The 13757-nt window shown below is 41.6% G+C and overlaps 2 protein-coding genes across 2 annotated transcripts; both read left to right on the top strand.

Moving 5' to 3' along the window:
* The first annotated feature begins 1178 nt into the window (after window positions 1-1178).
* On the top strand, window positions 1179-5621 carry LOC112179434 (hydroxymethylglutaryl-CoA synthase). The gene is made up of 12 exons (XM_024317848.2): window positions 1179-1351; window positions 2042-2148; window positions 2550-2682; window positions 3101-3244; window positions 3361-3519; window positions 3745-3818; window positions 3920-3995; window positions 4114-4169; window positions 4287-4374; window positions 4507-4647; window positions 4729-4878; window positions 5076-5621. Exons 1-12 carry the CDS (start codon window positions 1289-1291, stop codon window positions 5268-5270), a joined length of 1386 nt encoding a protein of 461 aa, XP_024173616.1. The 5' UTR covers window positions 1179-1288; the 3' UTR covers window positions 5271-5621.
* Window positions 5622-11552: 5931 nt separating this feature from the next.
* On the top strand, window positions 11553-13086 carry LOC112180828 (transcription factor TCP9). The gene has a single exon (XM_024319386.2). It carries the CDS (start codon window positions 11741-11743, stop codon window positions 12920-12922), a length of 1182 nt encoding a protein of 393 aa, XP_024175154.1. The 5' UTR covers window positions 11553-11740; the 3' UTR covers window positions 12923-13086.
* Window positions 13087-13757: the final 671 nt, after the last annotated feature.

The following is a 13757-nucleotide window of genomic DNA, read 5'->3' on the forward strand; positions in this document are numbered from 1 at the left end:
TTCTCCCCTAATCACCTATGGATATTCAATGTGCTTTTAAGTATCCTACATTACGTTGAGGCTAGGTCATAGCCTCACACCGTTAGGTCTATATCCCAATCTCATAATTGCAATTACCATCTCTAATACTTTACTTCCCGCACCCAATTTGCTATAGATAAATGGTTTATCATTCATCAAATATAATCATTATGCACTATGGTTTCATCAATGTTCATGAACCTTAAGGCTATAACGAGCACTAGGTTGCAGCCACCTTGGTGGTTCACTGTCCCGAGTTAAAAGCAATATTATGTAGGATATTTGATAATCATCTTTGAAGAACTTGTTTCCTTTTGTAGCTTCAAAAAAAAATCTTAATGTAACAAATGTGGGTTGATTCAATTGGTATGAGCGTGCTTGTAGTTGAGCCTAAATCTAAGTTCGATCCCCGCTATCAGCAGTTCTACTTCAGGTCATGGGATCTGTAAATCTTCTGCTGAAATCCATACCTGTCTCCAGTCCTTCAGGATTGAGGTTGTACGTTTGTCATGGCACGGAGCTGTAGGATAACATTCCACTTTCCAAACTTTTTACTTACCCAAAAAAAAAAAAAAATCTTAATGTATTCATTTTCAATTGCGAGAAATCGAACTACGAATATTACTATCATCCTACAAGAGCATGTGGCCGAAAAAGAATTTTATTTTTCTATTTTTGATAAAAAAAAAATATATATATATATATATATAACGAATGATCACCGCGCACACAACAAAATTTCGCTGTAAAGCATTTACTATGGACATGACAGTAAACAAACTAAATGTATCGATATTCATAAATAGTTAACCCTCCGTCTGTTTTTTTCCAATTATATCAGGACGCGAATTGCCTTCCTGTTAAACCTAACACCCACGAAGTTAGCTTCCCTATAAATGCGTACAACCGAAATTGTCAATCAAACTTAAAAAAAAAAAAAGGTTTTACATACAGCGCAGTAAAAAAGAAAACCAAATTAACCAAACCCCCCTGGGGGATGCTCTTTGTCGTCGTGACACAAAGGGGCAAAAGCAGTAAATTTGGCGAGAGTTAGCGGTCAAAGATAGAAGGCGGCCTCCATTTCCATCTCATCATAGTTTGAGCTCACCAAGTCGAGACTACTCTCTCTCTCTCTCTCTGTCACTTCCCCTATATAAACCCAGCCAACCTCCTCCCAAAACGTAAACTACCTCTCTCTCATTTTCCCTCGGCTCTCTCTTCTCTCAGGCATTTTCCGTCGTTTCGATCTTCACACGTCGCCGGAGATATGGCCAAGAACGTCGGAATTCTCGCCGTCGACATCTACTTCCCCCCGGCCTGTATCCAGCAGGTTGCGATCCCTCACTTTCTCCCGCTCTTGTTTTTCGTTTCTTTGATTTGTTTTCTTCTTCTTCTTCTTCTTTTTCGGTTCGTCAAGATCATCACGTTCAGTTTCGGTGTTATTCTTTATGTTTGGTTGTTTATGTTCAAATCGGAGAAACAAGTTGAAGGAGCTCAGCTAATAACATAGTTGATTTGAAAAAAAATAAAGAAAATAAAAATTTGAGGATGCTGAACTAGTTAGAAAAATTGAGAATCTTCTCGGCATTTTTCTTCAAAATCGTTTTTGACATTTTGATGAATTAATGATTTCTGGTATTTTCATGAGACATTTTGATCTGCACTGGGAGGACGGAATTTGAACTTCATTTGGTTTTTTCGGTTTTAGAATTTACTCTATAGTGATCGGGATGAATTTCTTTCGCTTTTCGTTTGTTGAAAAACTTTACAGGCAGTGTTTCTATGAATTTGTGTGCTCTGATTGGAAGGAACTAGTTTGTTGACTATTAGATTCTACAGTTCACAAAAAAAAAAAAAAAAAAAACACCTGGAAGTTGATAAGGAATCAACAAAAAGCTGTTTGTTTCATGACTTTATTAATATCATCTGGGATTTTTTTTTATTTTTTTAGTTCCACAAAATTTGTAGTGGTTTGTTTTGCATCAACTAATGAACTTTTTCATTCTTGATGCAAAAATAGGAAGCCTTGGAGGCACATGATGGAGCAAGCAAGGGGAAATACACTATTGGACTTGGACAAGATTGCATGGCGTTTTGTTCAGAAGTCGAAGATGTCATCTCAATGAGGTACTAGATCCACATTCTATACTTATATATAAGGGAGCAGCGCTTTGTTTTACTTTGTTCATTACCTGCATTGTGTATTAATTAGAACGTTTTAAGAGATAAATGTCTGAATTGAACAACGGAAAGCTGATGATCCAAAATAAAGACCTGCATTGACAATGCCAACAATCTAATCCAGTGAGCGTAATTTTTTGGAAAAATATCAAATAGACTTGCCATATAGTGTCAGATAGTATTCTGTTCTGCCATGTCATTATGGTTTTACTGAATCATTATGGAGACTACAGATAATGCACACCTTTTAGTTGCAGTTTTCTATATTCTTTTTTATGTGTATCTTTTAGGAGCCTGGCTCTTGTTCAGAATGTATCGTCATTTAACATTTGGGTTTGGATTTTCAGTTTGACAGTGGTCACAAACCTTCTTGAGAAGTATGGGATTGACCCAAAACAAATTGGTCGCCTGGAAGTTGGTAGCGAGACTGTGATAGACAAAAGCAAATCTATCAAGACCTTCCTGATGCAAATTTTTGAGGTATTATTTCCCAGTGATCTTAGAGACATACGGTCTTGATTCTGTTTATTGGTGGATGGGGGTATGATGAGTCAGATGTTAAATATGTTCTGCCAGTGAACTACAAATTATTCCAATTGATGACAGAAATTCTGCCAGTGAACTACAAATTATTCCAATTGATGACAGAAATTCGGTATATCAAGGATAAAAGGCATTATTCACTAGTGTGGCTAGTTTGCTTGGGTTTCTTTGGTTCAAGGGCTCAAATCACAGTTTATTTGGAAGTTCATTGATTGTTTCCTTTTCAGGCTTACCTTTATGCTCTGCCCATTGTTCCCCTTTTTATAACAATTGTTTGATAGGTTATTTTTTGCCCTTTCCTAATGTAATACCCAGGATGTTCTAACACTGATTTTTGCTCACCTAAAATTTGCAGAAACATGGAAATACTGACATTGAAGGTGTTGACTCAACTAATGCATGCTATGGGGGAACTGCCGCTTTATTCAACTGTGTCAATTGGGTGGAGAGTAGCTCATGGGATGGACGCTATGGACTTGTTGTGTGCACTGACAGTGCGGTATGACCTTACACATTGCCTTTGGTTATTATTTGAGTTCACACTCTCAGTTTAGGGTTAGACAGCCACTTGTGTCGTTTTTATTCTATTATCTCATTGGAGGTATCCTCTATCAGGTATATGCAGAAGGACCAGCCAGGCCAACTGGTGGAGCAGCTGCTATTGCCTTGCTGATTGGACCTGATGCTCCTATTGCTTTTGAAAGCAAAATTAGGGGGAGTCATATGTCTCACGTCTATGACTTTTACAAGCCAGACCTTGCCAGTGAATATCCGGTAATCATCTTTCTATAGTTTTTTATACATGCTTCGTGCAAAATGGAGTCAATTTGTTGTTTTGTATCTCCTTTGTCCTGATTGTAGTGTCTCCTCAAAAATTTCTTTTCAAATTAAGTTAGGAGAATCTATTGATATTTGACTGATGTTTAGGTTTTCTTATCCACTATTAATTGGTCCAATTGCAGTTTTATCTATTCTCTAATCTCATGTATATTTTTGCAGGTTGTTGATGGTAAACTATCTCAAACATGTTATCTGATGGCCCTTGATTCTTGCTATAAGCAATTATGTAAAAAGTGAGTTCCTTTGAAAATGGTGATTTAATTTAACTTTGTTATGATATAATTTTGCTAAGTGTGCCTATGTCAATGCCTAAATGGTTTCTTGCCTTGTATAGGTATGAGAAAATTGAAGGCAAACAATTTTCTATTGCTGATGCTGAGTATTTTGTATTTCATTCCCCATACAACAAGGTACATGTCTTAGCACTTGCCACTTGAAATCTGGCAATTGACCAATCTGTCTGGTTCACAGTTAAAATATTTTTTTATAGTTTTGTTCTATAAGTAATACTTTTTTGATCTCTTGCAGCTGGTACAAAAAAGCTTTGCTCGTTTGGTGTTCCAAGACTCCGTGAGGAATGCCTGGTTGGTTTTCATCTTTCCTTCATTTCATCTTTCCTTCGTTTGGTGTTCCATATTTCTGGACATTTATTCTTAATGTACGTGTACATGGTAATTTACTATATTTGCTTCCATATGCAGCTCCATTGATGAGGCTGCTAAAGAAAAGTTCGCACCATTCGCGAACCTATCTAGTGATGAGAGCTATGCAAGCCGGGATCTTGAAAAGGTACAGTAAAAACCTGATCTCATCATGATTATCATTTAAGAATTCCAATTATTTGTTAACTATCTCATTTCTCTAAATGTGCTTGTAGTTTTCATTTCCTGTCAATCTCTAATTAATATTGTTTGACTCCAGGTAGCCCAGCAAGTTGCAAAGCCCCTGTATGACGCAAAGGTGCAACCCACAACTCTGGTGCCAAAGCAAGTTGGAAACATGTACACTGCATCCCTTTATGCTGCATTTGCTTCCCTCCTTCACAACAAACATGCCTCATTGGTAAATGCCTGAAAATTCCAATGTAAAACACTCGACTTCTTCTTCAAGTGTGTATATTCTAATAAATTTGTTTCATAACAGGACGGCAAGCGTGTGATACTGTTCTCATACGGAAGTGGCTCAACTGCAACCATGTTCTCGTTGCAACTCCGTGCCGGTCAACATCCCTTTAGCTTGGACAACATTGCAGCTGTGATGAATGTTGGAGAGAAGTTGAAGTCAAGACATGAGGTACTTGTTTTTTCCTACCCTTATCCATGAATCCAAATCCCTCGTTTGAATCCCCTGATTAGTTAACATCTTACAACACAGCGTTCACTTAGAACCTTATGGTACCCAATGGAAGTCAAAGGATTCTTCATGTGTTTTATAACTTAGAAACATATTGTGGCATGGAATTCATTTATTGTACATGTGCTTTGATGCAGTTCGCTCCAGAGAAGTTTTGTGAAATCATGAAGATCATGGAGCACAGGTATGGAGGCAAAGACTTTGTGACAAACAAGGACATTAGCCTTCTACTTCCAGGCACGTTCTACCTCACTGAAGTCGACTCTAAGTATCGTAGATTCTATGCCCAGAAGGATGGCCTTGAGAATGGTGTGGTTGCCAATGGTCACTGATTCGTCGAAATATCGAAGTCTGTAATGCCACGAATGACGTCGGCATTTATATGTTCCTAGATTGTCAGTTGTAACTCGAGAACAACAGAATACCCTGCACTCTGTTAAGTTTGTATGTTAAAAGCAAATAGTTTTTTTTTTTGACTTTGTTAAGGGGAACTCAAAGGCTTCCTAGGCCCAAGATAAATCCTTCCGGCGCATGTAAAATGCTCTAACTGTGCATTACAGTACAGTGTCTGGCCACATTGTATGTTAAAAGCAAATAATTTGTTTGGCAGCAAGTGTTGTCAGGTTAAATTATTTTTTCCTCTTTTTCTTCAATAAATTGTTCAATAATTGTTTAGAATTAAAGGCGAAAATGAGTGTTGCGACTTGTGAGCCGCATCTCCATCACAGAAGACGACGATATTTTTACATGAGTCAAAGTCCTTAACATTTAGCCTGTCTCGATACCCTTTTGTACTTGTACTGCAAAGCTCTTTAATGGAAGTACTAAATTGATCGGAACCTTGGCATACTATGGGAGCTAATATAATATCATTGTTTCCACAATACTCTGAATTTTTACCATGAATGTGCAAGTTAAGTTAATTTTTTTTTAATTTTTTTTTTTTAGAAGAATATCATGTCGATATATATTAATACTCAAATCAGAAAAGACCCATTACATATCCTTCCTCTACCATCTCTGGGTAGATAAAGAGTTTGTGGAAAACCACAGTAATATATAGATTAGGTCCGATTATTTGACGGTACTTATGCTCATTTATTTAAGCAAGATTACAGACTATGAAATAACATAGTAAATAAGCAAGCCTAAAAATAAAACTTATAGTTGTCCTAAAAACAAAGGAAATAGAGTTCCCTAAAACAAAAGGAAATATGGTAACTAGACTAACTAAAACATAAAAAGGACTAGGGCAAAAACTCAGTCCAAAACTCAAAGCCCAACTAGGGCATCCACCAAAGGAAGTCCACGCAAGCCCATAAGCAAGGTCAAGGTCCAGTCCACCTGCTTATCCCCTCCCAGTCGTACGAAACCGCCAGGCAGAGCTCCGTCCACCGCACACCTCCATGATCCACGTCGCCTCGATCCCTGCCGCCACAACCACGGCCAAAACCGCCACGGCCCACGCCAGCACGGAAAACCAATCCCTAATCCAGGTCCTTACCCCGCACACAACCAACGAGTCAGATCCGTAGCGCCGCCAACCAAGAACCTTCATTAAAGATCGATCGCCTGCCCTGTTTGCACAACCCTCTACCTCGCACCAGTCTAGCCAAAACCAGTCGACAAGCCCTGAGCAACACCTCATTCGGCGGAACCCCACGAGCAATCGCCGTCAAAACCAGTCTGGCAGCAGACCTCAAGACGTCAGCGCAGCTGGAGGCCATCCTGGACGCCAAGGCGCTGCCTGACTAGCTTGAAATCACACTCGGAAAAAACCAACCTTTAGGGTTTAGAGGATATCCTTTTGAGTTTTTTTGTTCTCAAATCTCTCTTGCAAGTTAAGTTTAGACGTTTAGTATTTGATCGAAACTTATAACTATAGTGATTAAGAGTACTAGTCTTCGAACGATATCAAATTTGAAACTCATTGCGTGAAACTTGTAAGTTAAGGAGTATTATTTCTTATCTTTTCTAAACTTGTAACTTAAGCGATTGAAGTGGTATATTAACTGTTAGACTTAAGATTTCAAATTCGAAACTCCTCTACCGAGCAATGTTGTTTGACAAGAAAATGGTTTTCGTGTGATGGTTAAACCAAGTATGACATGATGAGGTCACTCAAAGGTTGGGATTGGAGTAGATCACTGTAAAACTTTCAGAAAATACACTATAATGTCAATAGACCCCATTTCTTGGCTGGTGACATTAGAATCAACCTCGATTATGCTGTGATATCTTGATAATGATACTTACATAATTGGTTTGTGGTTTTGTGCATGCTAAGCCTGTAATTTGGGATTCAAATTTGCTCACCACATTTATTTTGTGGTGATATCACAACTCTATTAAAACTTGCCATGTCATATAGACTTAATTTAATACTTAAAATATAATTTTTTAATAAAACATTATGATTAACTATAATTATGTTTCATAACACATGACAGCTTTATATTGGATGGTTGTATCACCACCAAAATATTGGTGGTGAGCAAATTTGAATCCTGTAATTTGGGACACTAATTTATGATCTCTGGGAACTTATGATGGACTTGACTGCCAAGTAGAGGTGGCAAACGAGCCGCTAAGCACGAGCAAGGCATGGGCCCGACAGGCTTAAAAGAGGCCCGGCAAGGCCCAAGTCCGTTAGTGGCCCGGCACGACCCGAGCACGTTAGAATAATAGGCCGGGTTGGGCCTAGGAAAATTGGCCCGGCACTGCCCGAGCACGACATATTGTGGGTCGGCCCGTTACAAACACAAAATTTCATTTTGTTTTTAAAAATATTTAAAAACCACAACGATGAGATTTGAATATTAGACCTCTTACTTAAAATCTCATGACAATTCCACCAATGCTATTTCTTTATATTGTCAAAATAGTGAAATAAAATATTATATCTTTTTTTTTTTTTTTTGAATAGAAGGTTCATTTCATAGATGACCAGCTAAAAAGCCAGAGTCTACATATCCTTAAAAGACAGAAAAATGGCTTGGTAACAACCAAACTCCTATCTAAGTACTGCAAACTCATTACAAGTCAAAATGGAGCCAATTTTTAAAGCGGACTCATAAACTAAGAACAACTCCGTGTCTTCTGAGGCAAAATCATCTTCTAGCCAACCATCCGCCGAGCACGCAATTGTGGTACGAAGTAGAAAGCTACTTCTCAGCAAACAAATAGGAGTCAATTCCTCATCCATAAGCCGCTTTCTCCAGCCCAACTCAAGATAATTACCAGTTCCATAGAACCATGATCTGAATTACGATTGGCTCTGTAAAGACCGTAAAGGCCATGTTATCACCCAAGGAGGTCAACTCTCTGGCCAGGCCAGCCCAAAGCACTAAGTAATGAAAGAGGGTGGCAAGACACCCTCCAACCTGGCCCAATTCTAGATTGAATTAGACCTACTCAAATGGGACCAAGATGGACTAAGCCCAACTGGCCCAAACCTGAACCAAAACCAAGAGCCCCAGGCCCAGGCAACGAGGCTAGTCCGAGACTTGTGCAATCGCTGCCAATCTGCCACCGCTGCCACCACCATCTTCGGCGGCCGACCTCGATCAGAGCCAAGCCCGATCATGGTGAACCCAAACCTATCCACCACCACTCGCACCCAATAGAAGCAAAAAAAAAAACAGCAACCCGAGAGCCGCCGCTCCCCTGCACAAAACCACCCAGCCGCTCGACCTACTGGAACGTAGAGACTACTACCCAGAGATCCGCCGTCCGATCTAGACCCTCAAATATTATATCCTTGTTTTGACATAAAATATTTTTTTCTAATCTCATAATAATACAACTATAGAATGAAAGAAAGAATAATATGATACTATATCTTCATTATATTAATAAAAATTAATCTCACAATAATATACTACAAGCAATGTATTTTGACTTATTTTTTTTTTCTTTCTTTCTTGTAGTGGAATATAAAAAATATTAGAAAACTAATCTTAAAAAGCTAAGATTAAGAAAAATATTGTAGAACTTAATTTATTTTAATTTTCTAAATAGTTAAATAAAATTAATTATTATTTATACAAATTAAAATTTTAAAATCGTGCTTTATAGTGGGTAGGCACGAGCACGGCCAGACACGATATGGGCTCGGGCCATGGGCCGGACCGGGCTTAATGTTTAAGTAAATGGGCCGGCATGAGCCCGGCACGATAATAAATGGGTCGGCCCAAGCATGGCACGAAGCACGACTAGGCCCGCTTAAAATGGGCCGGGATGGCCGGGCCGGCCCATTTGCCACCTCTACTGCCAAGCGTGCACCATCATGTGGTGTCCGAAGCATCTTGCGAATTAATGACCCCTGAAAATTGAAAACAATGTCAAACTACATTCAGAATTAGACTGCTTTTTTAACTTTTGCCGGCAAGTGAAACACAAGGTAATTGAAAAAAAAAAAAAAAAAAATCTCTATCTTCATTTCACTCGGAGATTCTCCCTAATAAAAAGTTGGAAAATATTTTTTAATACAAAGAATTACCGTTAACGAATTTGTTTATCCCATGTTATGACAATATTCCATTAAAAGGAAAAAAAGAAGCAGTTGTCCATATCAACACCTACTCATTCAACAAAATTCAAATAATGGACTGCGTAGCTTGAAATTTCACTTAGGAGGGTCAAAATATAAATAACTATTATATTGAAAAAAAATTATTTGATAACATTATTGCTCATGTAAAATCCTTAAATAGTTGACTTATACCTAGCTATATAAATTACCTTATTATATTGATTTATTAGAGAATATCGATTATGATTACCTTTGTATTAATAGAAATTAAAAAAGGAATGCAACATTAAAACTGGAAAGTAAAGAGATAAGATTATGCATTTAATTGGATCAAAAGTAAAGCTGAAAAAACATTATTGTCATTTGTTAGGACTTAAAAGGGTCATTATGGTATTATTATTATTTATTTATATAAAGAGTTTAATTAATCAACAATTAAAATGAAAATATGAGAATGGGTCCCCTCTCCCTACGCCCATGAAATGGAATGCCTTTTTCTCTTTTATAAAAATACAAGACCAATCAGTTTAATACCTGTGTTCTAGGCTCCACAAAAATTGGAGCAACGTAGTTAGGGTTTGGAAAAAACAGAGGTGGCTCCTTTGCTTATCCGGCTGCGCCCTCCCATCGAAGACGACTACTAGCCTCATCGGCGAGCGAAGAGTGTGGTCGGATGGGCGTGTTTTCCCTTGGTGGCGGGAGGTGATCAAGATTAGGGGCTGCGACAGGAGGCGTTTTCTTTTTCTCAGATGAAGACAACGGCGGATCGGTGTTCTGTTACAGAAATCTTGGGGAATCGAGGTGCGGTCATCTCGGTAAGATTGGAAGTCATATTGACATTGGGTCGGTGTTGGGACGGTGCAGGGTTGGAGAGTTTTGCCATATGGGTTTATAGTGGAAGGAGATTTCAGAGATGGAGTTTTTCTCCAGGTTGGTTTTGTCCTTGGTTTAGATGTCAGATAATTGAGGTCGAGTTTACCAACCTCAATCCCAACTTTGTTGTGGCTAATTTTGCGAAGCTTGAGTCGATTTTGTGGAGAAGGAAAGTTGATTGTGCCAGTTTATTTCTTTGGTTTTTTAGGCTTTTATTCTTTAGTTCGTGGTCAGGATTAATTATTCACTCCTCCCTTGAGCGAGGGTTTGGGTGTTTTAGTGGAGTGTCGATGCCATTGTTATGGTGTCATGATCGTTTTGCTGTGTCATGGTCTGGTCTTTTGTCGGTGCTTTCTGGTTATCAACGTGATGGTGAATCAGCCTTACACGTGGTCTGGCTGTTTTGAGATGCGGTGTCCGAACGGGTGAAAACAATTCATCTTAATGTTGGTGGCTGGGTTGTATCTGTACAGGTTTGGTTGTTACTCATTATGACTCACGGGTATGGGCGTAAAATTTGGTTAGGGGTTGGGCCGTTTTAGCTCATGGGAAGTCACTCATGTTAACGGTCCCGTAACTATGGATCCAATGCTTTGTAATCTGTTTGGTTATTAATAGAATTTTCATCTTCTAAAAAAAAAATTTAATTTAATACCTTCTCAGCAAGCAAACGGTAGGTATTCAGAAAGAAAAATTCTTAAATCCCCGAGATTAAATTCAATGACATCGAACCAACTAAATTCCGTCACCGAGTTTGGAAGATTGGCTAGAGCTAAAAAACATAAAAAATTTCAAAGGCAAAAGAGATGCTTTAGCTTTGTGTATTGGACGATGGACCACAGTATAGATCATGCAGTAGATTAGGTTATGCCGTTGGCCAGAGCCAATTGCCAACCCATCACCAATCCGCAGCGCAAAAGGCATTTCCTCCACTCCAGAGTCCAGACCTTTCCGCCGGGCTCCACCCCCATTTGGTCGAGCCCTCAGTGGTCCACCGCCGATCGGGACACATGATACAAACCCCAGCCCCACAATGCCCACCCAAGTAGGCCCCAAACACACGTGGCCCCAATCTCCACCGCGCGATCTCTTTTCTCCCCTCTTGCCCCACACCCCACATTACAAGTGGTGGACCAGTGGGCCCCGTGTTCTCCCTCTCTCTTTCCGTTATATTTACTGACTATTTTACAGTTCCACACTAGCTCTTCTTCTATGGATACAGAGAGGCCCCCTGAGCTCTTTCATCACTTCCGTTCCTCCCAACCCCAAAACCGAACGCCAATCATACGAACCCTAATCGCAGCATCAACACAAAGCGTCGTCGTTTTTTTTCTTTTCTGAGGTTTAGTTTCTCTCTCTCTCTCTCTCTGGTGACTCCTATTTTTGGTGGCAAAAATGACGTCGTATTTTGAGGATCAAGAAGACGACGGAGGAGGAGGCGGTTCCGATCACAGCACCAGCACCGGCGACCCGGAGGATAGCCGGAACAGTGAGGACAACAGGAACCGAGTCCTTTCGAGGCAGCTGGCTAATTTTGACGAAACGGCGATGCCGCTGAAGATGGAGCCTATTGACTCTGACCCACCGTCGGACTCTGACCACCGGGCCCACCCGCAACCGCCGCAGGCTCCGTCCGTCGGAATTGTCCCCATGGCGGCGATGCAGATGCAAATGCCCGTGCCGGTGTCCTCCTCCTCCGCCGCCGCCGCCGGGAGGCGCTCCTCCACCAAGGACCGCCACACGAAGGTCGAGGGCCGCGGCCGCAGGATCCGAATACCGGCCACGTGCGCCGCTCGGATCTTCCAGCTGACCCGGGAGCTGGGGCACAAGTCCGACGGCGAAACGGTGCGGTGGCTCCTCGAACACGCCGAGCAGGCCATAATCGAAGCCACCGGCACCGGCACCGTCCCGGCCATCGCCGTCTCCGTCGGTGGGACCCTCAAGATCCCCACCACGCCCAGCTACCACAACCCGACCGACGACTCGCAGGCCTCGGCGGCCAAGAAGCGGAAGCGCCCCTCCAACAGCGAGTTCGTGGACCTAAGCGACGCCGTATCGCAGTCCTCGGGGCTCGCTCCGGTGGGGCCCTCGACTCCGCAGCCCGTCCCTCAAGGCCTGGTCCCCGTCTGGGCCGTGGGCAACGCCGGCATGATGGTCCCTGCCAACGCCTTCTGGATGATTCCACCGAACGGGTCGGGTCAGGTAGTCTCCCCCGCCGCCGGCCCGTCCAGCCAAGCACCGCAAATTTGGGCCTTGTCCCCGACTATGACGCCGGTGTTCAACGTGGCAGCGGCCCGGCCGATATCGACGACGTTCGTGGGGAACGGCGGAGTGGAGGTTCGCGCTCCGTCGCCGGCGCTGTCGAACTCGGCGGTGAGCACGAGCACGGTGGGGTCGAAGGCGGCGAAGAAGTCGTCGTCGACAATGGCGCCGAGCGTGAGCTCCAGTGGTAGTGGTAACAGTAACAACGGTAGTGGCACAAAAGCTCAGATGCTTAGGGATTTTACTCTAGAGATTTACGATAAGCAGGAGCTGCAGTTCATGGGTCGACCCGCCGCAGGCCCAGGAAGCCAGTGACCATAGTTTTTAACCATTTAGAGATTGTTAGTTATCCCTTCCCTTCTACGAATCAAAATAAAAAAGTTCTCAAAAGAAAAAATGATCCTTTCGGTTCTTGTTGTATGCTTTTGATTTTCTCTTTTGAATTATGATTTTCAGTTGAAGAAATGAGATTGAAAGAAGCATCATCATCCCAATTGGGTTTTGTGGAGTAGTTGCAGGGTGTAGATGGTGGGGAAGGTCAGTGAGAGCGAGAGCGAGAGCGAGAGCGGAGTATTATGGACCGTACACACACGTGTGTGCGGAGATTCGCACGTGTCATGAGTAGCACGGTGGTCCGGTGGGTCAAGCGAGCCCAAATCGGGGTTTATCCGAAGCTACAGTGGCCCACTCTAGTGTTAGAGAGGGTGTTGGGTAGGACGACTCGTCAAGCGAGTTTGTATTTGGTTGTGGTTAACACGCGCTCGATGTGGGGGTGGGGCATAAAAGATGTGATCCCCCTCCCGTGGAGGGAGGGCGGGCCTGCGTTGAAGCTGTCAATGGCTGGGGACCGCAGGGGTGGGGCCCGGTTCACTTTGTTGAATTGGTCCGATCGCCTCCTCCTCCTCCTCCTCCTCATATTACTAAAACGGAAACTAGAAAAATATATTTAGAATGTTCAACGAGTCTCTTTTTCAATTCTCGTGATAGGTACATGATTCAGTGTGTTTCTGTATATCATATATTTTTACATGCATTTCAAGAGTTTTAAAAATTGTGTGTTTGGTCATTTTTTTTAAAAAAAATGTGTTTTGGTTATAGCAAAATTATGACGTGAGCAAATTTGAAGAAAAATGGGGTATTTCAAGAGCTC

This window comes from Rosa chinensis, chromosome 7, assembly GCF_002994745.2.
Source record: "Rosa chinensis cultivar Old Blush chromosome 7, RchiOBHm-V2, whole genome shotgun sequence".
Taxonomy (NCBI): Eukaryota; Viridiplantae; Streptophyta; class Magnoliopsida; order Rosales; family Rosaceae; genus Rosa; species Rosa chinensis.